Genomic DNA, 25,985 nt, shown 5'->3' on the forward strand with positions numbered 1-25,985 from the left:
TGCAAAATTATTTTGCAAAAGAGAGGGAATATTCAGAGTTGACCTTCATTTTAGACACTGTATCAAAATACAGGTAATTCAACTATAATTTTTATCTTTTCATATGCTACTTACATTTAATGTCTGGAAGAAGCAATAGGGAGTAATTACAGGCTTAGGGTTATATTTCCAATTACTAAAAGAGCCATGGTGGCACAGTGGTTAGAATGCAGTACCGCAGGCTAATTCTGCTGACTGCCAACTGCCAGCAATTCAGTCGTTCAAGTGTCCCCAGGCTCAAGGTCGACTCAGCCTTCCATCCTTCCAAGGTCGGTAAAATGAGAACTCAGATTGTTGGGAGTAATATGCTGACTCTATAAACCACTTAGAGAGGGCTGTAAAACACTATGAAGCGGTATATAAGCCTAAGTGCTATTGCTATTTGCAAAACGAAGTAAACTTTACTTATATGAAATATTTCAGGTTTCATGAATATTTGCAGTCAAATTATGTCTTTCTAAGAAATTTTCCTATAGAAAGAAGTAAAAATAGTAAGACAGTCCTAATAAAGTAATATGAAATAGAATTTTAAAAAACCAAAAGCTTTTAACTTTTTGACACCGATATAGTAATCAAATTCTAACAATCATTGATTTTAATTATTTACACTCTGTTAATATTTATGCAATTATCTTTATTTTTTTTCTAGTCATTGCGCAAGTAAAAAGTGGTATCTTTTCTATTTCCTTGGCTGAAAACTGAACAAGGAGCCACTTTATTCTTTTGTGATAATAATACTGTGCAGACACAGGACATAGTTTGCAAAACTAGTCTACCAATGTTAACAATGGCTCCTTGCCTTTCAGAGTTTATACCATTTTGGAAGATTTACATGGATCTGGACATTTCTTAACAGAAATGCGATTGTTGATTGGCAATTCTCCAATTCCGCAAAATTTCAGCATCTCTGGCAGCGATAATGTAATGATTGAGGTGGGAGTTCAAACAAGAAGCAAGAAACTCAGGGTGGTTGTTGGCCAATGTTGGGCAACCCCAACCAATAACTCAATGGATCCTCGCTCATTTCATTTTATACATGGCGGGTATAGTATACACAATGTATTAAGATGTTATTACAAACCTTGTGAATAATAAACACAAAAATTTATAGAATGGTATTAGCTTTTATAATATTAAAGTTGAAACACCAGCAATGTAAATCTACTCTTTTTTGTAATGATGACATTTCAATTTATTAGTTAATGCAAGCTATTATTTCTTGGCTTCAGCCTCTTAGCCGATAGGTATATTTGTCTTAATTATATTCATTTACTTGGTGATGAAAATTATTTAGATAATATTTATAAAATGGGGAAACATTTCAGAATAAATGCATTCTGAATTTTTGGTTTCTGGTTTTAGTGCTTGAACTGTTCCATCATTCCATATAGATAATTTTAGCAATCAAATCAAAGACATGAAGAAGTAGGGCTAGGGTAGGAATAAAATGAAAATAGATGAGAAAAACCATTCCTCTTTCTAACATACATGTCTGCAGACTTTCAGTGAATTAAATGCAGGTATATGTTATACAAGTGGTCAGGTTGCTTTTACAAACTTCACTGTTGTGAGAAGTTGGCAGAGGTAGCCGCAAGGGAATTTTCTATATGTGTTGGTGGAGGAGAGTTCTTGCCAGGAAACAGATGACAGATGGCCAATGGCCGAATGCCTGAGTTGAAGTACCTCAACTTGGGGAGCTGCTTGTTGGTTACTTCTGCAATAAGAAGAGGAGGGAGAATAATGGCTTCAATCTCCAGCGGGCAATTGTATATATTATGAAGTATTCTCAAAGAATGTTATGATGCTACTATTTACTTACTAACTTGAATGTACATGTCACTTGTTGATGCAGATCCCTCCTAGATGTCATCAGATCTCTATGAAACAGAAGAAATTTATAGACTAGTGAAATATTTTACTATCATTACTAGAACTATCAGCCATTTAATAGCTGCAAATGGAATGCTTCTTTAAATGTTTAATTGAGCTTTCTTTTTCAGTTGTCCAGTTCCAAATACAAACACCAAGATGATTGCAAATGGGATAGCCAACCGAGCCCGATTTAAACTGAAAATCTTTTCATTTGTCAATGGTTCAGTGGTTTACATACATTGCAAAGTCAAAATTTGTGTTGAACTTCCTAAAAGCACTTGCAGAACGGTAAGGAGTCTTGCTCAGTTGGGAAAAAAAAATGATTTTAAAAGAAACAGAACTATTGTTTTATCTGTTCCCAGAATATGGTACTTCATAAACTAAAACAAAATAGTAAAGAGCTCAGAGATAAACTTAATCCGTAATTTTCTTCAACAAAAATTGGAAATGCAAGTTAGCAAAAAGAATATTAAGTGCTGTGTATGTCGTTTGCTTTTATTTCCATTTTGGTGCTTAGCTACCTCAGAATCTTAAATGATCTTACAATAAGATCATCTTAAGATTCTAATGTAAATAAGTTTCCATCTCCAACAGAAATTCTGCTCAGCAACACAGAAATTCTGTTCGCAACAAATCTTATGTATAAATGCTTTAAAATGCTAAAAGTGCTATAAATACTTTGAATGCTGTCACTGAAGCAAAGAGAGGGCTGTGGTTTTTAGAACCTGCTGACTTCAATGGGAATATATAATAGGTATAGAGAATTTAGCATTTTTGGTTGTATCCTGAGTCTGTGACTGCAAGGAAATTTATAGGTAGAAAAGGATCATGAATATTATTCTTTTTGATGTTAGGAAGCATAGGATGTCTCAGAGATGTAAGTCACCTCAAAGTTGGAGTTACTATATCCTATGATACACTAGGCGCCCCCCCACAAATTCTATATAAGGTGCCTTCTCAGTTATAACTTGATAACTTGACTTATATGTGTGATCTGACTATGTGGCAATAGTGTTTTAAAGGATCTCTGAGAGGTTTATTTATTTATTTATTTATTATTGAAAAAGTTTTTACAAAAGTTTTCACCCCCCTCTTCCCCCCCTCCCCTCCCCCCTCCAAAACCCCCCTCCTCCCCCCGCCCCAACTTCCCAGAACAAACACAAGGTATAGTTGAAAAAAACAATCATTCGCTAAAAGACTTCCCAGAATACCCATAAGATATAGTTCAAAAACAAACATAAGCTAAATTATTTCAAAACAATTATACAAATTTTTCCTCTCTGGCTCTGACTTCCCCCTTACATAACCAAAATCCTTCAAGAAATAGCAATTAACATTGGTAAAATATATAAATCAATACCGCAGATTAATCCTAAAGTATTTAAAACCAGCTAATGCCTAAAAATCCAATCCAATTCAGAGAATATCTCCCTTGTAGCTTCTATAAACCATATAATCAACCCATTTCCCCCCCAAATCTTTCTTACATAAAGTCTTTCGAGAGTATTCTATTTACAATTCAGTACAACACATTACATAATTTTGATACAGCAAATTACAATCTCTATTCAACTTTAGTCCTTCCTCCTCTGACCATCGCCATTTTTTTTAATACACAAGTTTAAGAGAAAAGAGAAAAGAAAAGAAAAAAAATCCAGTATGAATCCAAATATCTAGTCTTTTGTGATATATATCAAACATATAATCAACCCATTTCTTCCAGATCTTTCTTGCATATAGTCTTTCAGGAACGCTAATATTTTTATCTGTTAATATTTCAGAAAAAACTTCTTTCAAGAGTAATACTTTTGTCTCTTGCTGGTTTTTATTTTTGATGCATTAGTCTCTGTCTTCGTTACTCCTTTTGAAAAGTCAATCACAATATCTCCTAATAGTTCCTTTTGTCCAACAATCCACAAGTTACTACCATATATTCCATCAATCCGGAAAGAAAGTTCTTGTAAAGCATTAACCCTGTGTATTTTATCGGTTTGGGAAACAACCTCTTGTAACGCAGATTCAGGCATTTCATCCAAATCTTTTTTTAAAAGCCTCTTTACATCATCTTGTTTATTCACGATCATATCTTCATTTTTATCCACTTTTGCTTGTATCTCCTCCACTCCATTTTCCAAGTACTGATTGGGCTGGTTAGTTTCCTCCAAACTCGCATCCAAAACATCCCAATTTTTTTATCAATTCATATTTTTGGATAATTACATACATTTTCTCTCTATATTCCTGTATAAAGTCACGAATCCATTCTTCTGAAAGAACCTTCATGGCAAAATTCTTGAGAGGTTTATTATTTAGTAGTCATAACGTATAGCACATTTATTCTGAAAATAATGATTTCATAAATGTGTTTCATTGTTGCAGAATTGCGAGGGTTTCCGCTTTTGGAAATCAGGTGAAATTATTGCTACACCCAAAACAACTTGGGGTCCTCTTCGCAAATTCAGTGGTAAACCACTAGGTAAGTCAGGGCTTCAGTATGAAGTCACCAGGTAAATGATTTAATGTTGGAAGAGGGGGCAGAATTATTGAAAATGGATACCCTGGGAGTGGAACCATACACGGAGCCAACCAAGAGAAGCCAGAACCTTTCTACTCAGCATAGGAATGGGGAAATATGACAGGCTTAGTTCTTCTTAATACTTCATCATTGGGAACGCATTATGTTTGGGATATGGGTAATTTGGTTTGTTTCCATTTCTTCAAATGTGTTGCATTTGGTTAGTTGAATATAATAATTGCTTTAAAAGTTTTCATTAAAATGTTTAAATATCTTGCACATTTCTCAGAACTGTACATTTTCTTTATAATTTTGTGTATATGCAGTTTTTGTAAATGATTTTCCATACCAATTTTTTTAACATAATGTTTATGTATGTAGGCCTTTTAGTCCAGATTTCTGACTAGGATTTATGTCTGTTGTTACTGATGAGGTGCATTGTAAAATTTAAACTATACACTTCAATTGCTTACTGTTTCATTTGATGTGTTGGCTAAAATTCTGGAAGTAAATAAATGTGCATTGAAATGTGGACTAAATGAATTTCTTCCCCAATCCCAAGTCTGGGGGGTGGTGCACAACATCACCAAGTGAGGTCTGATACTAATAATGCAAGGACATCACTTTCTCCTTGCCCAAGCTCTCTCATGAGAATCATCCAGTAGCTTGAATTCATAGCTACAATTAGACATCCTGTGACATTGGATCATCATTTCATAGATATTTCCTTTCCAGGCTCCTCAATGCCTTCAACAATGGTAGAGCTTCATAGTACTGCTTTCCTGGAAAAGCTCTTAAAAATCAATGTATTGTTTCACTGGAAAACTTGTTAAAAATTCAGGGAGATATTCTGAGATATATCTGTCTTGAAAATAACCTGTGTTGTACTGTATAGCACAGTCAAACATCAGGAGTTGACCACAAAAAATGTTTTATGACGCTTTGAATTATTATGTCATAAAATGTTTACAATCACTTTTATATCATAAAACTCTTTATAAAATTTGCCAAGTGTCAATCCTATGGGAATTTTCGATTCTGGATTCTGGATACAGTATATTCTGAAGTTAGCCCATTTGAAATACCTTGGTTGAAAAATGATTGCCCTGTGCTGCCCCACCAGTTAAAGGTTACACACAGACAAACAAGAGTTTTAGAAGTATATTTATTTATTTATTTTTATTCATTTATTTGTCAATAAATAAATTGGCCGGTTTAGCTCACGCTGGTAAAGCCTGTTATTAAGAACACAGTAGCCTGCAATTACTGCAGGTTCGAGCCCGGCCCAAGGTTGACTCAGCCTTCCATCCTTTATAAGGTAGGTAAAATGAGGACCCAGATTGTTGGGGGGGCAATAAGTTGACTTTGTAAAAATATACAAATAGAATGAGACTATTGCCTTATACACTGTAAGCCGCCCTGAGTCTTCGGAGAAGGGCGGGGTATAAATGTAAACAAAAAAAAAATAAAAAAAAATGCAACAATATATATAACTATAAGCATGAAATAACCATACGAATTGGATACAGCCAAAGGGAACATTAGGACAGGAACAGTAGGCACGCTGGTGCTCTTATGCACACCCCTTACAGACCTCTTATGAATGAGGTCAACAGTAGATAGTCTTTTGTTAAAGCTTTGGGGATTTTGGGAAGAGACCACAGAGTCAGGTAGTGCATTCCAGGCATTAACAACTCTGTTACTGAAGTCATATTTTCTGCAATCAAGATTGGAATGGTTCACTTTAAGTTTAAATCTATTGTGTGCTCGTGTATTGTTGTAGTTGAAGCTGAAGTAGTCTTTGTCAGGAAGGACATTGTAGCAGATGATTTTATGAGTTTTACTCAGGCTATGCTGAAGGTGGCGGAGTTCTACATTTTCTAAACCCAGGATTTCAAGTCTGGTGGCATAAGGTATTTTGTTGTGATCAGAGGAGTGGAGAACTCATCTTGTAAAATATTTCTGGAGACGCTCAATTGTATTAATGTCGAAATGAAGTGTGGGTTCCAGACAGGCGAGCTGTAATCGAGAATTGGTCTAGCAAATGTTTTGTATGCTCTGGTTAGTAGTGTAATATTTTTGGAGAAGAAGCTACGTAAGATTAGGTTTACAACTCTTAAAGCCTTTTTGGCGATGTAGTTGCAGTGGGCTTTGGCACTTAGATCATTTGATATGAAAACTCCAAAGTCTTTGATGGAGTGAGGGTCATCTACAAGGTCATGTCCATCAAGTTTGTATTTAGTGTTCTGATTCTTTTTTCCAATGTGTAAGACAGAGCATTTGTTGGTTGAGATTTGGAGTTGCTAATTTTTTGACCATTCTGACACAAAGTCAATGTCTTTTTGAAGGGTAGCCGCATTGTTGGTAGTGTTAAATAGTTTAACTTCATCGGTGAAGAGAACACAATTACTTATAATATGGTCACAGAGGTCATTAATTATAATATGAAGAGTGTTGGTCTTGCCTTGGGGTACACCGCTATTAACAGGAGCAGGATTTGATAGGGTTAGGGTTAAGCTGCTGTTAAGTTCCCCAGTCCATTTTAGCTCTCTTAGCAGCAGTAGCAGCAGCTCATTTCAAAATACAGAACACATACAGTACAAAAGAAAAACTGGAATCACTCTAGCAGTGAAGATGAGATTCCTGTAGAACACCACAATCTCTGGTATCATGAGTGGTAGAATAGAATAAATAAATCTCCCCTAGCAACTTGAAGAGCTCTTGCCAATCAAAATAAACTATCCTGGAATTATTTGTAGCTATGTTTTTCCTTTCCTTTCCTTTCCTTTCCTTTCCTTTCCTTTCCTTTCCTTTCCTTTCCTTTCCTTTCCATTCCATTCCATTCCATTCCATTGTGTCTGATTCTCAGAAACTGCCTGAACAAGTCCCTGCAGTTTTTCAGAAGTAGTTTTCCATTTCCTCTATCCTAGGATTGAGCGAAAATGACTAGTCCAAGGTCAGATGACTTTATGCTTAAGCAGGACTAGAACTCATGGTCTCCTGGTTACTACCTGATATCTTAGCCACTACATCAAACTGGCTCTCAAAGCTAGTCTAATTTGACGTAAAACAGCTCATAATGTACCTTGTACTTGTTTGGGGTTTTTTAACAGCTTGGCAAATACAGCTTCGCTGACCATAACAAGAAGAAAATAGATTATTTCTACAAAATGAGATTTGTTAAGACTGCAATTTTCTTTGTCATTTATCATTCTAAATTACAAATAAACTACAGTTATCTAAACTGTACAGATTACAGTAAATCCTTTGTAATGAGTTTATTTCCATGCATATGATTGCACTCCTGCAGTGAGGCAGTATTATAATGATCTGATCAAATTTTATATAATAGCATTCAGTTTATAGCAATGGTAATTTTTTCAATTTCTTTTGCTTCAGCTGAATTAAAAACTGGTATGGGAGTAGGCTATATTGTCCTCATTGTTATTGGCGTACTTGTTCTCGCACTGGGAATAGCAGGACTTTTGGTCTGCCGATACAAACGCAAGGCTGGGACCTATGACATCAAAAGGAGGACTGAGTTTTTTAACTACCGAGCCTTCCATGATTGAAATACATGTAAGTTTTGCTAATTAGTGAATTATTTTCCTCAAGAGCTAGTTTCCCAACCCCCAACCCCCCACAAAAAAAAAAAATCCACTGAAGTGACTATTTAGGGGCTTATAGCTACTATTAAATGGCTGAGGGAAAACAAGGAGTCTGGTCCTTTTTTTGTTTTGTAATTGACTAGAGCTCATGGTCCTGGCTTTCTTCTCAGCCTAAATAACAAGTGCAGGAAATCAGGAGTCCGGGCAGTTCAAATGAATATATGTTTATTGTATGTTAATGCTCTCTACTGAATTACTAACAGTGAAGGCAATTTGGCGGTAGATAAAAGTCAACAGAATTCAAGGTGGGCTGGTCTTAGATCTCTTGTGGGGGTGAATGGACTCCTGACTGGTGACACATTTGATCCCTTCCTCAGGCTCAGCCTTGTCATCTGCTACATTAACCTAATAGTGATAGCACAACTACATTGAACAATAAGTGGGCTGCAAATGTGATGTCCTGTCACTCATCAAATGCACTCCTTATTTTCTCTTGGCATTCTAGCTGGAATCTTTCTATAAATATACTGGTCCATGAAATGCTGGAGGTGAAAGACATAACCAAAGCAGCTGATACTCAGATTATTGGGCCTCTGAGAACTTCTTATCGGATTTATGTTGCTATTGCAAACCATTTGCATCATTTCAAGAGGGAAGAACATCCACCAGTGATTTTGTAATTGGATTTATTTTTGCTCTGCCTCCCAGTTCTCTCTCTCTCTCTGTGTTTTATATATATATAACATACACACACATCTATTCAGTATGTGTATATGTATGTATGTATGTATGTATGTATGTATGTATGAATGTATGTATATATATATATATAAATATGCTGGAAGTTTGTGAAAATAAGGATTCCGAAGCGGAACATATGTTTCCAAAAAGATCTGCAAAACTGATTTAACATAGGATTAAAAGTGATGAAGAAATTCTGCTTTTTCTGCCATTTCAGGAGAAAAATTGAACATGTTCTTTTATAATAATCTTCCTTATATTTAGTGTAATTTTTAAATACTGAATGGATCATACAGTGCAAAGTATCCCTTTCTTAAAACTCATGTTTCCATGAAGTTGCTTCTGCAGATCTCTAATTCTTACAATAGTTTTCAGTCCAACATTCAACTTCATACATCTACTTGGCAGAAAACTTATTCATTCAATTTCTGTTTGGATAGTTAGAATGGAAGCCCTGAAGGTGGACTTTGAAATGAAGAAGAAAAAGAAAAAAGGGAGAGACAAAGGAAGGAAGGAAGAGAAAGAAAGAAACCAGAAAACATTAGTATAAATTGATTGTAATACAATAATACTTGGCTCTTCAATTATTTTGGATGTTTTCTGAGTCTACAAAATTTACTAGAATTTTGCTAAAGGAACACCTTTTTAAAAATTTTACACTGCTTAATACTGCAGTAATTGTAGCAAGTAAAATTGCTGCTGTAAAATAGATTGATTTGGGCAGACTAAGCGCTAAAAGTAAACACAGAAACTCTGCTGATGTGCTTTTAGAAACTGCTAAATTTTGGTTATGTTTATTATAAATCTTCATTTCAAAGAATACTATTTGTCTTATAAACATATAGGAAAGAGGAACTATTTTTATAGCTATTGTTTTTGACTTTCTATATCATACTAAAATTAAGCGGATGTTACTGCTACTGTGGCTGATTTGTGAAGTGAATAAAGCTGCCAAATAAAAACTCAGTCTTCAATTAGATATACAAAGCCTATACACTTACCTTTATGTCTGCTACTTTAATAAATACATTTTGTAAATTAATTTTCAGTCTTTTATTTTAAATATTACTCAGTTATTCAAACCTGAGAGAGAGATTCTTTTATACCAAATGGGATTTTAGAATCTTCTAATTCAAATTTAAACCTTAAGGTTATACTCCCCTCTATGAAAGCTTGTAAGTATTATTTTAATCTCTGTACAGAGACACTCCTGTAGATGGACACATGAAAAGAATATGCCCTATGGAATCCTATAGGAATAATTTTGAACATACTATCATGTGATAACAGCTGATCAGAGTATCTGAATTAGGCTGTGCTTAGTCCATTATTCAAGAGCAAACAGGACCCCGAACAGGAAAACAAAGGTTCCCATTTGTCGCTTCCAGCAGCCCTCCGTTTCTTTTTGAAATTTTTTTTTTCATTAGAACAACAATCCTGTGTGGTAGATTGGGCTGCGAGACTGTGATAATCTGATATTATGTACTCCAGCACTGTCAAAAACATTCTTGATCTACATTTATTTTTTACTGATGGAGGTTAGGTAAAGGATGAGCAAGCTGGTTTCTAAATGAAGCTATCACTAATTGAAATCACAACTGTCCTTAAAATCTTACTTCAGCTTTCCCTTGCTTTACAGAAATATAAATGCAAGGATTAGTCACAAAGATATATTTTCATCACTGTCATAATTGTGAACTGTTGTTACATGAAGAACACTATATGAGGAATATCTATACCACAATCACCTGTTACTCTGTGGGACAATAAAATAGGCTTGAGTTAAAGCCCAATGATTTTACTATACAGAAAGTTTGTTTCACAAGAGAAGGATGTGCAGTTGTATAGAGCTCTATTTCTCTCACAACATATGGAAACTTTGTATTTATTACGTTTTCTATGCCTAAAATATTTTGCTTACTGAAAAAATGTTTGCAATTGCTTGAGCTGAAAATATGTTTTTTTTGTAAAAGACAGAAAGGAATATTAACTCAACACAATGTCACCAATACATACCAGACATACAGTGATAAAAAGGTGTTTGGTTTTACTGGAATAAGTGCAATAAACATGTTTGATACATTCTTTTATATTTATTCACACATTTTACTAACCAGATTAGGCCATCGGAACACTAGTTTATATAACTAAAAACTTAGTCATGGCACATGTCAGACATGCCTCCTTTCAGTACTCAAGAAAGAAAAATCCCGACTCCATTTTAATAGAGAAAGGTACTTTTTCTGAGTATGAACTGAATGCAATCAAAGAAAAGCAAGGTCTGAGGCAATAGGCACGGAAATCATATATAGGAAATGCCCACAAAACCCTCCCCCCAAGGGTCCAGTCAGGATTATCCAATCCACATTCCTCCAGGGGGTCATGTGGGGTGCAGCTTCAGATGGCCCCATCCTTCTGGTATGCCCGGATGGTTGACCTTGACTGGTTATCAGCATGCCTCCCAGTTGCAGAAAAACGCTGAGGGAAAGTTCCTCCGATTTTCTCCCTGTTACAATGGCATCTCCACCAGCTCGCTCCCACCCCCCATAACCAAGGCAACTCCCCTCCCCCCGTTACAATGGCAGCTGTAGCAAGCCGTAGCAAGCAATATAATGGGCCGTAATAGCTCAGGCTGTTAGAAGCCTGTTATTAGAACACAGCAGCCTGCAATTACTGCAGGTTCAAGCCCGGCCCAAGGTTGACTCAGCCTTCCATCCTTTATAAGGTAGGTAAAATGAGGACCCAGATTGTTGGGGGGGCAATAAGTTGACTTTGTAAAAATATACAAATAGAATGAGACTATTGCCTTATACACTGTAAGCCGCCCTGAGTCTTCGGAGAAGGGCGGGATATAAATGTAAATAAAAAAAAAAGCAAAGCAATCAATCAATAAGAAGCAGAGGCTGACAGCACATTTAATACTTAGGATTTAATTTGAAGAAACATATATTCCCATAGAGTTAAATTATAATGAGCTGACTATCAATTGCCCTCTTATATAATGGAACAGCTTTTGAAAAAAACATTACTGTGTCTATATTGTGAATAATAATATAACTATTATTATTAGTAAAGGACATGGAGTAAATCCAGGGTGTTCAATGGATATTAAGAAGTGTTCTAGACCATGAAAAGATGTCATTTTTAGCCAAACAATAGGCAAGTGTGAAAAAATATGTTGACACCTGCAGGAAATCCCAACAACCAATACAAATATTAAATGAAAGTTCATTTTAATTGATAGTCTATAGTTGGCTGTGATTGCACTTGAATAATTTAGCAACCAGTTCTCTGGCTGGGTAGGAGTGGCCATTTGATCATGTGATTGGGTGGGTGACGTCACTCATCATACCCAGCCCTGCCTCTCGGCCACTTGCCTCAAAGGTAGAGATAGGATTCAGCCGGTTGGGGATAATCCCACCACTGGCTGGCCCCACCCCTTTTTTGGCTGTTTTTTGGTCCATTTTCAGGCTATTTCAGGCTGTTTTTTGCCCCAAAAATGCCCCCCAAAATGGCAAAAAACCAGGGCTTTTTCAGTCCAGAAAACAAGCAGGGGCCAGCCAATGGTGGGATTTACGGGTTTGCCAAACTGTGCAGAATTTTAACTACTGGTTCACCCAAACCGGTGCCAACCGGCAGCAGCCCACCTCTGCATGTAGCTCAGTTTGTGGCTGGGGTTTTATCCTTGGGCTGGACAAGCTTCTGCCTTAGTGTATTCTTGGGTTTGAAGTGTGCACATATGTTGTGTTGGCTGAACATCCTCCTGAGCTTTTCTGATATTCCTGCAATTTATTTATTTATTTATTTATTATTCAAATTTATATACCGCCCTATCTCCCGAAGGACTCAGGGCGGTTCACAGGCACATAAAAACATTTATATACAAATTAAGATAATCATTAAAAAACTTATTCTAATGCCCAATTATTAAAAGATCTAAATATAAATATTAAAAAACCAATTTAAAAACCCCTATAAATTTAAAATCTAAGCCAGTCCTGCACAGATGAATAAATGTGTCTTGAGCTCGCGACGGAAGGTTCGGAGGTCCGGAAGTTGACGGAGTCCTGGGGGGAGTTCGTTTCAGAGGGTGGGAGCCCCCACAGAGAAGGCCCTTCCCCTGGGCGTCGCCAGACGACACTGCCTAGCTGACGGCATCCTGAGGAGTCCCTCTCTGTGAGAGCGCACGGGTCGGTGAGAGGTATTCGGTAGCAGTAGGCGGTCCCGTAAATAACCCGGCCCTATGCCATGGAGCGCTTTGAAGGTGGTTACCAAAACCTTGAAGCGCACCCGGAAGGCCACAGGTAGCCAGTGCAGTCTGCGCAGGATTGGTGTCATCACGGGAGCCACGAGGGCTCCCTCTATAACCAACAGCCGCATTCTGAACTAACTGCAGCCTCGGATGCCCTTCAAGGGAGCCCCATGTAGAGAGCATTGCAGTAATCCAGGCAAGACGTCACGAGGGCGTGAGTGACCGTGCATAGGGCATCCCGGTCTAGAAAGGGGCGCAACTGGCGCACCAGGCGAACCTGGTAAAAAGCTCTCCTGGAGACGGCCGTCAAATGATCTTCAAAAGACAGCCGTTCATCCAGGAGGGCGCCCAAGTTGCGCACCCCTTCCATCGGGGCCAATGACTCGCCCCCAACAGTCAGCCGAGGACTCAGCTGACTGTACTGGGATGCCGGCATCCACAGCCACTCTGTCTTGGAGGGATTGAGCTTGAGCCTGTTTCTCCCCATCCAGACCCGTACGGCCTCCAAGCACCGGGACAACACTTCGATAGCTTCGTTGGGGTGGCCCGGTGTGGAAAAGTACAGCTGGGTGTCATCAGCGTACAGCTGGTACCTCACACCGAAGCCACTGATGATCTCACCCAGCGGCTTCATATAGATGTTGAACAATGTATAGAATGTTGTCTGCAAGGACTTTAAATCAATCTATTCCCCATCATCCAGTCAAAGCTAAAGAAGTTTCTTGGATGAGAAGCAAAACGTCTTCAAAGAAAAACCAGAAAGTCCAGTTGCCTCTTGAAAATGCACCTTTGGGATAAAGTAGTTTTGTGTTGTGATCCGCCAGCAGCAAAGTCAATTGACTTTTAGATATTGTAAGATTTTTTTTAATAAAAATGTATCTATTTCTTTAATAAGAGAGAACCAAGAGGAAGAAAATAGAAAGAAAAAAGAAAGTAGCATATCAGCTCTTTCTATCATCTACCTTTCTTTCTTTCTTTTCTATCATCTATCTATCTATCTATCTATCTATCTATCTATCTATCTATCTATCTATCATCATCATCTACTTCTTGTATCATCTATCTATCTATCATCCATCAATCCATCCATTGATCCATTGATCCATCCATTGATCCATCCATCCATCCATCCATCCATCCATCCATCCATCCATCCATCCATCCATCCATCCATCCATCCATCCATCTATCCATCTATCTATCTATCTATCTATCTCAGAAAAAACTTAATCCTAGCCACATGTCTGGCTTTGTATTTCCTATTGCAATCCCAAAGAAATTTAATAAAAAGATTGTGAGCTTAGCAATATAAAATTTGGTTACTGAAAATATCTTCTTTTTGCTTAGAAGTTCTCACATTGCACAAATTATGACTTTTTATATTAAGTCAAAGCCAGTTCTTATTAGCTATTTCTTAGGGCTCAACTACTTATTGCAACATTGATTTTGTGAAGATTAATTAAACATCATTATTAATGGCACAGACTTACAGAGGATAAACTTGTTAATCCACCTTTCTGTTAGTTCTTTTTGTCTGTTAGGCTCTGCAATTTTTTGTTTGGGTATTAAATGATTGTTTTCATCTTACATTACTAGATGTCATTTCAATCTACATGAGAAGGAAAATGCACATTGATCCCCACTGCTTGTCTAATGGAATTGCTGAACACATTCCATTGCGTTCCGTTCAGATTTCCTCACCATTTGCACAAAACTTCACAATCAGAGCAGTAGGCAACCAGGAACTGGCATAATGAGAGATGCTTCAATACTGACCTCAGTACAGTACAGTACAGTAGCATCAGGAACCTGGACCTTCGGTTGCTGCTTTGCAATGCCAGGTCCGTTGTAAATAAAGCCCCCCTCATAGCCGATCTTATTTAAGAGGGGGGGCCGGACCTGATGGGCATTTCGGAGACCTGGTTGGGCGCAGAAGGGGGGGTTCCCCTGATCGAGATGTGCCCACCAGGTTTCCAGGCATTCCATCAACCGAGGGCCCAGGGTAGGGGGGGGTAGCGGTTGTTATTCACGAGGGTCTAGAACCGAGGGAGGTCACTGTCCCGCAGATAGCCGGTTGTGAAACCCTTCTGGTTAAGTGGGGCCTTGGGGTACAGGTAGGGCCGTGGGGCATGCTGGTCACGTACCTGGCTCCTTGCTGCGTTGCAGCAGCCCTGCCCGAGCTGTCTGAGATGATAGCAGGGACGGCGGTTGAGACCCCCAGACTTATGGTTATGGGGGATTTCAACTTGCAGTCGGTGGGCGAATCGTCAACAGCAGTTCGGGAGTTCATGGCTTCCATGGTGGCCTTGGACCTGACCCAAGTAGTTAATGGTCCCACCCACACTGGGGGTAACACTCTGGACTTGATTTTCGTCTCGGGACAGTGGCTTAATGATCTGGATTTAGGGGAATTAATTGTTAAACCCTTGTCATGGTCAGATCATTTACTCCTCCAGCTAGACTTTCGAACCGCTGCACCCCGCTGCAGGGAGCCAGAGCCAGTTCGATGGTTCTGTCCCAGGCACATGATGGACCCAGAGAGGTTCCTGACGGAGCTTGGGCTGTTTCTTGGGGAATTAGCCCACGACACGGTCAAAGAATTGGTAGCTGCCTGGGAACGGGCGGCCGCCGGGGCTTTGGACCGCATCGTGCCTTTGCGGCCTCTGACCCGGCGCCGAACTCGCCCAGCTCCTTGGTATAATGAGGAGTTAAGGGAGATGAAGTGCCGGAAAAGACACCTAGAGAGTGCCTGGAGGTCCAGCTGTACCGAATCCGACCGAACACTAGTTAGGTCTTGTATTCAGACCTATCTAGTGGCGATAAAAGCGGCGAAAGATACCCATTTCTCCGCTCTTATCGCATCGGCAGATAACCGCCCAGCCACCCTGTTTAGGGTGACCCGCTCCCTGCTTTCCCAGGAGGCTCGGGAGGACCCTTTGCAGGGGCGTGCTGAGGATTTTGTACAGTATCTGTCCGATAAAATCGCTCGGATCCGGGATGGGCTGGACACTGATTGGATAGATCCGGGCGAGGGGACGGGGACGAGTCTTGTGGATATTATTTGGGCTGAATTCGATCCTGTGACTCCCGATGACATGGACAGATTGTTGGCTAGGCTGAATCCCACCACATGTTTATTGGACCCGTGTCCCTCCTGGTTGGTACAGGCCACACGGGAGGTGACACGAGGCTGGCTCCTGGGAATTTCCAACACCTCCTTGTTGGAGGGCACTTTTCCCGCCGCCCTGAAAGAGGCAGTGGTGAGGCCCCTCCTCAAGAAGCCTTCCTTGGACCCAGCTGTATTGGCGAACTATTGTCCAGTCTCCAACCTTCGCTTTTTGGCGAAGGTTGTTGAGAGTGTGGTGGCATATCAGCTTCCCCAATACCTGGAGAAAACTGTCTTTCTAGACCCGTTCCAGTCCGGCTTCAGACCTGGTTACAGCACGGAGACGGCTTTGGTCGCGTTGGTGGATGACCTCTGGAGGGCTCAGGACAGGGGATGTTCCTCTGTCCTGGTCCTGTTAGATCTCTCAGCGGCTTTTGATACCATCGACCATGGTATCCTACTGCGGCGGTTGGAGGGATTGGGAGTGGGAGGCACCGTTTATCGGTGGTTCTCGTCCTATCTCTCTGACCGTTCGCAGATGGTGTTGGCAGGGGGGCAGAGATCGACCTCTAGGTCCCTCACTTGTGGGGTGCCTCAGGGGTCGGTTCTCTCGCCTCTCCTGTTCAACATCTATATGAAGCCGCTGGGTGAGGTTATCCGCGGTTTCGGGGTGGATTATCATCTGTACGCTGATGATACTCAGTTGTACTTTTCTACCCCGAACCACCCCAACGAAGCTGTCGAGGTGATGGACCGGTGTCTTGAGGCCGTGCGGGTCTGGATGGGGAGGAACAGGCTCCAACTCAACCCTACCAAGACAGAGTGGCTGTGGGTTTCGGCGTCCCAGTACAGTCAGCTTACGCCTTCGCTGACTGTGGGGGGTGAAGTTCTGACCCCCAGGGGAAGGGTGCGCAACTTGGGCATTCTCCTAGACGATCGGCTGTCTTTAGAAGAACATTTGACGGCCGTCGCCAGGGGAGTATTCTATCAGGTTCGCCTGATGCGCCAGTTGCACCCCTTTCTTGACCGGACTCCTTACGCATGGTCACTCATGCCCTCGTTACCTCTCGCCTGGACTATTGCAATGCTCTCTACATGGGGCTCCCCTTGAAGAGCACCGGGAGGCTCCAGCTAGTCCAGAATGTGGCTGCGCGGGTAATCGTGGGAGCATCACGTTGCTCCCATATAACACCTATCCTGTGCGGCCTGCACTGGCTGCCGGTAGCCTTCCGGGTGCAATTCAAGGTGCTAGTGCTCACCTTTAAAGCGCTCCATGGCTTAGGACCGGGCTATTTACGAGACCACCTTCTATCACCGATAGCCTCCCAAAGACCTGTGCAGTCCCACAGAGCGGGCCTGCTCCGGGTGCCATCAGCCAAACAGTGCTGGCTGGTGGATCCCAGGGGGAGAGCCTTCTCTGTGGCAGCACTGACCTTATGGAATGAGTTACCTCCAGGGTTACACCAACTTCCCGACCTCCGTACCTTCAAGCGGGAACTGAAGACTCTACTATTCAATCGGGCGGGACTAGCCTAAATATTTATTTTAATTTAATATTTATTTTAATTTAATTTTAATTTAATTTTAATTGTACTAATCTATTTATAATTTTATATTCTAAGGGTTTTATATCGGTCTTCCACTGTTTTAGTTTAAATTAGCCGGTTAAATATTTCATTTTAAATGTATTTTAAATTTGGGATTTGTATTGTGTATCTATGTGTTTTAAATAAGGCTGCACACTGCCCTGAGTCCTTTGGGAGAAGGGCGGTCTAGAAATCTAATAAATAAATAAATAAATAAATAAATAAATAAATAAAATCCTGGACAGGCACATTGGCAAAGTTTGACTACTGGAGTAGATTCAGAAGAACTGAATCTACTGATTGGCTATTCTAGAATGGTATAGATTTATTATCTCTGTTGTGCAGGGGGTTTTTTAGGGTCCCAGGTCCCAGGAGAGTTGGTATAGCTACTTGGTAAAAATAGTTCACACTGGGAAGGACCTCCTTCAATATGATCAAGCTTTGTGAATTTCCTGCAGCAGGATGAGCCTTTCATATCTTTCAATACCCTTACTCCAATTTTGGCAAGCATTTATGAGAACCCAGAAATTTGGCAAATGACGCATAGCGGTTTCAAGGCAATATGAAGAGCTTCAGTGAACCAAATTGCATTGCTTCTTTGCCTTGGCAAATAGAACCAAGTATTTCCTGCCTTGCAAATCTCTTTAGCAAATTACTGGTAGGTCAAAGCAAGAGAGGCTGCTCAAACTGAACCTACCAGCTTTTAATGTCCAAGGTGCAATATAATGTCAATAGAAGAATTGTTTGCTAAAGGTTCTGGGAGAATAATCAATGTTGTGACTACACAGATCAGCATAATCCTAATCAGATAAGCAAAAAATTCAGTGTAAATTTGTTTACACTGTTTACCTCTGCAAATATCATCATTTGGCATAGGTGGTAGATAATCAGATGAAACTTGAAACATTTATTGAAACTAGTTTAATGGATTGATTCAAGATTCTATTTTCCTCTATTTCTGTAAGATTGGCTTATAGCTGACAATAATATTTGGGCTAGCATATCAAGTTTGGCTGATATCTGAATATTACAGATAGTGACATAATAGTGGGATGCATAGCACTCTGTGTGCAAGAAACACAAAAATAGCATGAATGAGGTAAATATAATGTCAACAGAAGGATTGTTTGAAATACTGTAGGAACAGCCAAACGTTCTGGGAGAATTCTTCAGTTGATCAATGCAGTGATGACATCTATTTTATCATAATCCTAAACAGACACAATAGAAGTTTCAATGTAGATTTGGGATGATACTATGTTTACATCTGCAAATATTAACATTTGGCATAGGTGACAGATAATAGATGGATCTTGAAACATTTATTGAAAACTAGTTTAATGGATTTATTAAAGATTCTATTTTCCTCTATTTCTCTAAGATTGGCTTATAGTTGATAATAGTATTTGGGCTAGCATATCTAGTATGAGTGACATCTGAGTATTACAGATAATGAGGTAATGGGTGCAAATGACATCTGAGAATATTACAGATAAGGTAATAGTGCATAGTTCTATGTATACAAGAAAGACAAAAATATTGTGAATGAACTGAATAGTCTAAACAGCTAACTTCTGATATGTTTGTCCAAATGTGGCCTTCTGTGAAAAAAGTTGCAACTCATGTTGATTCTGAAATATTAGATACGCATATTCATTCTTTAGAAATTATGGGTTTTACAGTGAAGATAGAAGTAATCTTTTTTAACATGAATCAGATCTGTCTACAATGGAACAATTATGTCTCTTTTCAGTGTCAATAATTCTTTCAGGTGTTAGGCAAAAATGAATTATTCAAGATTAATGGCTAAATAGCTGTTTATGTGTCTTGCATTATATACACCAGTATTTGTTCTTTGAACCTGGATCTTCTCTAGAGAAAGTATTTAACCATTATTTTGTTTTTCTATTTTAAATTATTATCACCATTCAAAGACAAAATGAACACCAGAGAAATAACACTTGGTTGATCTACAGAATAATAATTAAATGCAGTTCCAGGAAATTGCCATGATGAACCTTTAACACTGCATAACACATTGTTCATTTGGAAATAGACAATATTATCCAAAGGAAAATGCAAAGAATTGCTCACATACATAAAATAGACAAAGAAGAGGCGGGGGTCAACATATTTTCCAAAGCACAAGAAGGCAGGAGAAGAAAAAAAGAATGGATGGAAACTAATCAAGGAGAGAAGCAACCTGGAATTAAGGGGAAACTTCCTAACAGTGAGGACAATTGACCAGTGGAACAGCTTGCCTTCGGAGGTTGTAGGGGCTTCATCACTGGAGGTTTTTAAGGAAAGACTGGATAGCCACCTATCAGAAATAGTATAGTTTCCTGTTTGAGCATGGTGTTTGACTAGAAGACCTCCAAAGTCCCTTCCATCTCTATTCTGATTGATTGATTGATTAGGATCTATATTAATGCTTGCCTTATTTTGCAGTATTTATCTAATTATAAAATGAATTACCTATTTTTAAACCATGGAAATACTAAGTTAGATCAGTTCAAAAACTATGGAATGTAATGTCTAATACTAAATAATAATACACTGAATTTTCTCATCTCATGATGAGTTTTGACTCTTTTGAACTTGGAGCAAAGGAAAGAGAATAATTTTTAAATATATGGAAATAAAGAAGAGGAAACAGGATATGAATCTTTGTTGAAAATTTAGTTTCTCCTTTTGAAGATTTATAAAATCAAGTGAATTTAAATCATATTTGTAATTAGTTTGTCTTTTTTGTTCTTATTTATTGTATTAGATTTTATTTTCCTTTTTTCATATATGGTAAACTGTTTATTTTTATTTATATGTTTGTTTGAAAATGGATTTTAAAAAAACGATACATAAACCAAATTTTATCTGCAACCCAATCATTTTCACCTCCATTTTACAGCATTAAGTACAGCTATATAAACAGATTCCTGAACAAACAGGGATCCTGATATTTGTGAGAGTTCAGCAGGAACAGATAATCATTCTTGAGATAAATTGAAGGATGAAGTTCCTTCATTCTATCCAGTAACTGAGACTAGAATAAATGCAGAATGAAACTGTACCATTTTTCATTTTTTTATTTATTTGATTTTTATTTATTTATTTATTTATTTGATTTTTATACCGCCCTTCTCCCGAAGGACTTAAAATGAATCCTAAACTGGTGACCACAGATGAAGACAATTTTCTATTGATTGAAAGTTATATTACTGAATTTTTCTTAACTCTGCATTGGCTTCCAAAACAAAGAGTTGGTATAATCATGCACTGTCTTTAAAAACAAAAGCAAATAAGAACATGGTCTTCGGGTTTCCGGTGTGCACATGCACGCTGGCCAATTGATCTTCACTTGTGCCGGAAACTGGAAGACCAAGTGGCCGGTGCTCAGGGCTCCGGCGTGCATGAAGACCAGTTGTAATGTGCATGCCGGAAACCCAAAGACCAGATGACCGGTGTGCACACGCACACCAGCCACCTAGTCTTCCAGTTTCCAGCATTCTGGTTTGGGCACTTGGTGCCGAAAAGATTCACTGTCACTGTCATAGACATTTTGTATCCATTCATGTTGATGTTCATGAATGAGTTCTAATAGCAGAACAGAATGCATTATATCAGCTTTTCTCAACCTTTTGACTTTGGAGGAACCCTTGAAATATGTTTCAAGCCTTGGGGAATCCCTGCACATAAAGGCTCAAAGGCCAGATTGCTACAAAATTATATTTGTTTCATGTGTAACAGTTTATATATGCATTAACAGTATTATTAAGGTAAAAATAAAAGACAGGTGTGCACCTGTTGCCACTGATGGCCAGGCCACTGCAGCTCTGGATCTCCTGAATTTGCCCTGGGACAGAGCCCCCACCCACCCACCTACTGTGCCTGCAGAAGGGCAAGTGCACAATGGCAAGGACAGATTCAGAACAAAGCCCCCAGCGCTCGCTCTCGCTCTCAATCTCCCTCCCTCCCTCCCTCTCCCTCCCTCCCTCCCTCACACCACCTGCTGCTCCCCGCTGCTCTCTCCCTCCCTCCTCGGCTCAGCTCACTCCTGTTCTTTCATTTCTCATTCCTCAACTTATGTTTTGCTTACCTCCGCACCTGCATATGTGCAGAATCCCCATCCTGCCTGGATCTGTGCAGCTTTGGTGGGTGCACAGCCTCCAATGTTGGAGGTTGGAAGGCTTTTGTTCAGTGTCTGCTTTTTTAAAATAAACACGATCCCCCAGGTAATCCCTGATGACCATTTATGGAACCCTGGCTGAGAGTCCCGTACATAGAAGAAGAGCCTGGGGGTGAAGAGAGGAATCAGCATTACAGTCCAACAAATAATACACAACCAACCTTCCTTCCTTGAATTCCCTTAATTCTCATCTATTGCCAGTTTAGTGCTGATCATTAGTTGACTAGATTCTTATGTATAGGGATGAGCAATAAACCAGCTTAACTGGAATTTAATGTGTGATCCTGATTCTTTGAACTTGATACTACATTAGATAATGGACTTTGGAGGATTGTCCTAATAAATTATTGTCTTATAGGACTAAATCCTAAAACAATTTGGCATGAAGTTTACAAATCTTGCATACTCAATATATAACATTTCTCTCTCTCTCTCTCTCTCTCTCTCTCTCTCTCTCTCTCTCTCTCCTTCCCCTTTTACTACTTCAGGTATTGAGGAAGATACAAACTTCTCAAATCAAATTATTATTCATTACTATGCATCATTCATGCATAAATATTGCCCTTTTATACTCAGAGAAGTAAAATATTTATTTTAAAATATATCTCCTTGTAGTTTAGAAAATGTGAAGAAATTTGGCTGCATTATCGGTCAACATCAATGGCAAATTATCTGTTGAGTTTCCAAGCCTTGTATGACAACTTTCTCACATAAGACTCAGTGTCCGACTATAGGAAGCTGAATGGTCAACAGTGAGTTAGCAAGTCACATGTTAGAACACAGTGATTCCAAAGCATAAGTAAATATGCTTGAACAAATCTTGTCCATAATCACAGAGCTTATGGTTCAAATAAACTGTAGTGTGGGAAAGAAATTGAGTCCTCCCTTCACATATTCTTCCTTCCATAGGTCAAATCACAAATTAAAATAGGCTTTAGGTGAAGCTCAAAGTGCAACAGGAAACACTAAATATAATAGGATGCAACCTTCATCTGACCTAACCCAAGATCTCTTTAATCCAGAAGAGAAAAAGCTTCCCCCCTACCGCCCCAGCAAAAAGTGCATTGTTTGCAATCAACAAATCACAGCTCAGTAGGATACCTGAATTGCAAATGTGATCCCTTGTAAAGGGTTACTGTAAATGCATTTTGTTAGACCTCTTGGAGGCCTCACTTTTGAGGAACAAGGCAAGCAGTTCCTATACAGGAAAAGATTTAAGAATGGCTACCTCTATATCACCTGACATTATGCTTGTATCATGTTCTCAGAAATAAACTTCTGTGCTGCTTCAAGCAACTGCCTGAGTTCTTTCAAACCCAGCTTGCAACAGACCTAATTTTCCTTCCAATAGCACTTATACTTCATTCTTAGAACTGTTGTGATTTATTTTATCATAAAGCCTTGAAAATAAGAGTTACATATTACATAGGAAACTATAAATCAGATTTGGCTAGCTTAAACAAAGTATGTGGTTGTCAGAGAACCATTCCCTCTCCCCTATTTTAAATGCCATAATCTAGAATTAAATCTGAAAGACAGGACTAAAGCAGAAGAAAACTAAAAGTAAAAAAATAAGTGTAACTGAAATTGAAGTAAAACTTCTCTGGGATACCCTAGATTTTCATCTTTTTAAATGAAAAAAAATCTCATATTTGGTTTTTGCAGAGAGCTATTTCACAAGTTTCTGGGTGGATGGGTGGAGAAAATATTTGCGATTTTTACAGTTATCTTCTAGATTATTTTTGTACTTCAGTTAAGAGGTTAATTTTCCTAGATTCAAAAGTTTATATGAAAGGGCTTTAAGTAACCCCTACTCTACCCCCAACCCCACAATAGTATTTTCATGAATAGAATAGAATAGAATAGAATAGAATAGAATAGAATAGAATAGAATAGAATTTTATTGGCCAAGTGTGATTGGACACACAAGGAATTTGTCTTGGTGCATTGGCTCTCGGTGTACATAAAAGAAAAGATACCTTTATCAAGATACAACACGTAATTTGCCCCTATCTAATAATAAATAAACATGAAAATATCTGGCAGCATAGTTTGATGCTGTTGTCTGCCAAAATGAAGGAGACAGTAAAAATGTATTTTATAACTATTAGCAATACTTGAATCTTTTCCCAAGGCCCATTATTTGCATTGCTGATTTAATCATTGCTGAATTTTGGTTCATTGTTAAAATACCATGTGTTTCTAGAGTGTTATTTTTCTCACGCTCAAGTGTTTGCCTATGACTAGGCCAGTGGACATTTGCCATTGCCTGGAAAAGAAGAAGCTGTCATCTTAACTGCTGCTTTTTCCAAGTTCAACCCTGCACTGCCACTATGTGACAAACAATTAACTGTGAAGTGTTATGAATGGTTCCAGAGAAATGCATATTCAAACTCCATTACTTCTAGAGGAATGCATATTCCACTTTCTATGGAATTCTCTGAGTAATGATCTATATCTGGAGTCTTCAGGCTCAATGAGGAATGTATTTCTAATTGATTCTACATGTAGAATGCCTTCTTATGTGTATATATAAAACAGCTTTTTAGAACTTGTCTATATTTATTTAATATTCAAATTTGCAAACTTTCTTGACTCAGTATGCATAAAAAACAAACTGAACGAAAAAGGTTGGATAATTATGAATGAGTTCTATATGGCTAGGATTCTTGGAACATTGTTTAAAAGTCAACATCACATACGGTTTGAAAAGGTCCTAAATGATTCTTTACTAGTAGGCTTAGCATAGTCTCTTTCAAGAAAGGAATATTGTATTTTATTCTGATTTACCCTAATGTGAAATGTCATCTTTTAGATTGATTTTATTTTGCTTTGATGTATACAGCCAAAAAACTTAGAAACAAGACACATTAATATTGAGCATATGACTCCTTAGACTATAATTTTCATCAACTCCAGCCAATAGGATAATGAGAGTTAAGTTGAAAACATCTTTAGAAGCCATCAGACTGGAGAAAGCTATTGGACAGCAACAGAAAACAATCTCAGTCATGAGAAGTTACCCAACATGTATACTAAGTTCAAACCTAAAACTACTAGGCTAAAAGGCAGCAGAAGCCGCCAACCAGCCCCAGGGTTGTATCATACTCTTAGACCCCCATGCTAATTGGCAAATTTAGAACTCCACTGCCTTTGGTATGACCTGAGTATAACTCATAAAATCATCTGCTACAATGTCCTTCCTGTCGAAGACTACTTCAGCTTCAGCCACAACAATACACGAGCACACAATAGATTGAAACTTAAAGTGAACTGTTCCAATCTTGATTGTAGAAAATATGACTTCAGTAATAGAGTTGTCAATGCCTGGAATGCACTACCTGACTCTGTGGTCTCTTCCCAAATCCCCAAAGCTTTAACTAAAGACTATCTACTGTTGACCTCATTCCTAAGAGGTCTGTAAGGGGCACGCATAAGAGCACCAGTGTGCCTACCGTTCCTGTCCTAATGTTCCCTTTGGCTGTATCCAATTCGTATGGTTATTTCATGCTTATAGTTATATATATTGTTGTGTTTGACAAATAAATAAATAAAAATAAAATAAAATATCCAGCAGGTCCATCTGGGGCAGTACAACTTCATCCAAAGCCAAAAGTGATAAACCAGGGGTGAAATCCTACCGGTTCTCACCAGTTTGGGAGAACCGGTAGTGAGAAAAGCTACCAGTTCAATGAACCAGTAATAAAAAAAGGTATTGGTTGGTCTGAACTGGTATTTCTGATGATCAGCTGTGCCGCGTGATTTAAAATCGCTAGAAAGCAGGAAATCCTGCTTTCTAATGAATCTAAATCACGTGGCACAGCTGTTTTCCCCCTTGCTGTTCTACTTACCTTCCGAAGTTTCCTTTTTCCATGTGCAGCATGTGTATGCATCTGTATGCAGCGTGCATTTAGTTGTATTGCACATGCGCGTGCTGTGTGCGTTTGGCATGCTCACTTGCCGCACACCGCGCATGCACAGGCAGCAAACCGGTGGCAAACTGGGGAGGATTTCATCACTGTGGTAAGCCCCCAGATACAAAGGAGTCTCCTACCTATAGCCACTCCATTTTATCAGGATTTG

At 38.9% G+C, this 25,985-nt stretch overlaps 1 protein-coding gene across 1 annotated transcript in view; it reads left to right on the forward strand.

Moving 5' to 3' along the window:
* UMODL1 (uromodulin like 1) overlaps window positions 1–9,777 on the forward strand; it is a 51,578-nt gene extending 41,801 nt beyond the window's left edge. Inside the window, exons 20-24 of the mRNA XM_058186221.1 lie at window positions 846–1,082; window positions 2,040–2,199; window positions 4,291–4,387; window positions 7,826–8,005; window positions 8,540–9,777. Of these exons, the coding sequence (XP_058042204.1) occupies window positions 846–1,082; window positions 2,040–2,199; window positions 4,291–4,387; window positions 7,826–7,998 (667 nt within the window). The 3' untranslated portion in view covers window positions 7,999–8,005; window positions 8,540–9,777. The remainder of the gene's footprint in view (window positions 1–845; window positions 1,083–2,039; window positions 2,200–4,290; window positions 4,388–7,825; window positions 8,006–8,539) is intronic.
* The last annotated feature ends 16,208 nt before the right edge of the window (window positions 9,778–25,985 follow it).

This window comes from Ahaetulla prasina, chromosome 5 (genome assembly GCF_028640845.1).
Source record: "Ahaetulla prasina isolate Xishuangbanna chromosome 5, ASM2864084v1, whole genome shotgun sequence".
Classification (NCBI taxonomy): domain Eukaryota; kingdom Metazoa; phylum Chordata; class Lepidosauria; order Squamata; family Colubridae; genus Ahaetulla; species Ahaetulla prasina.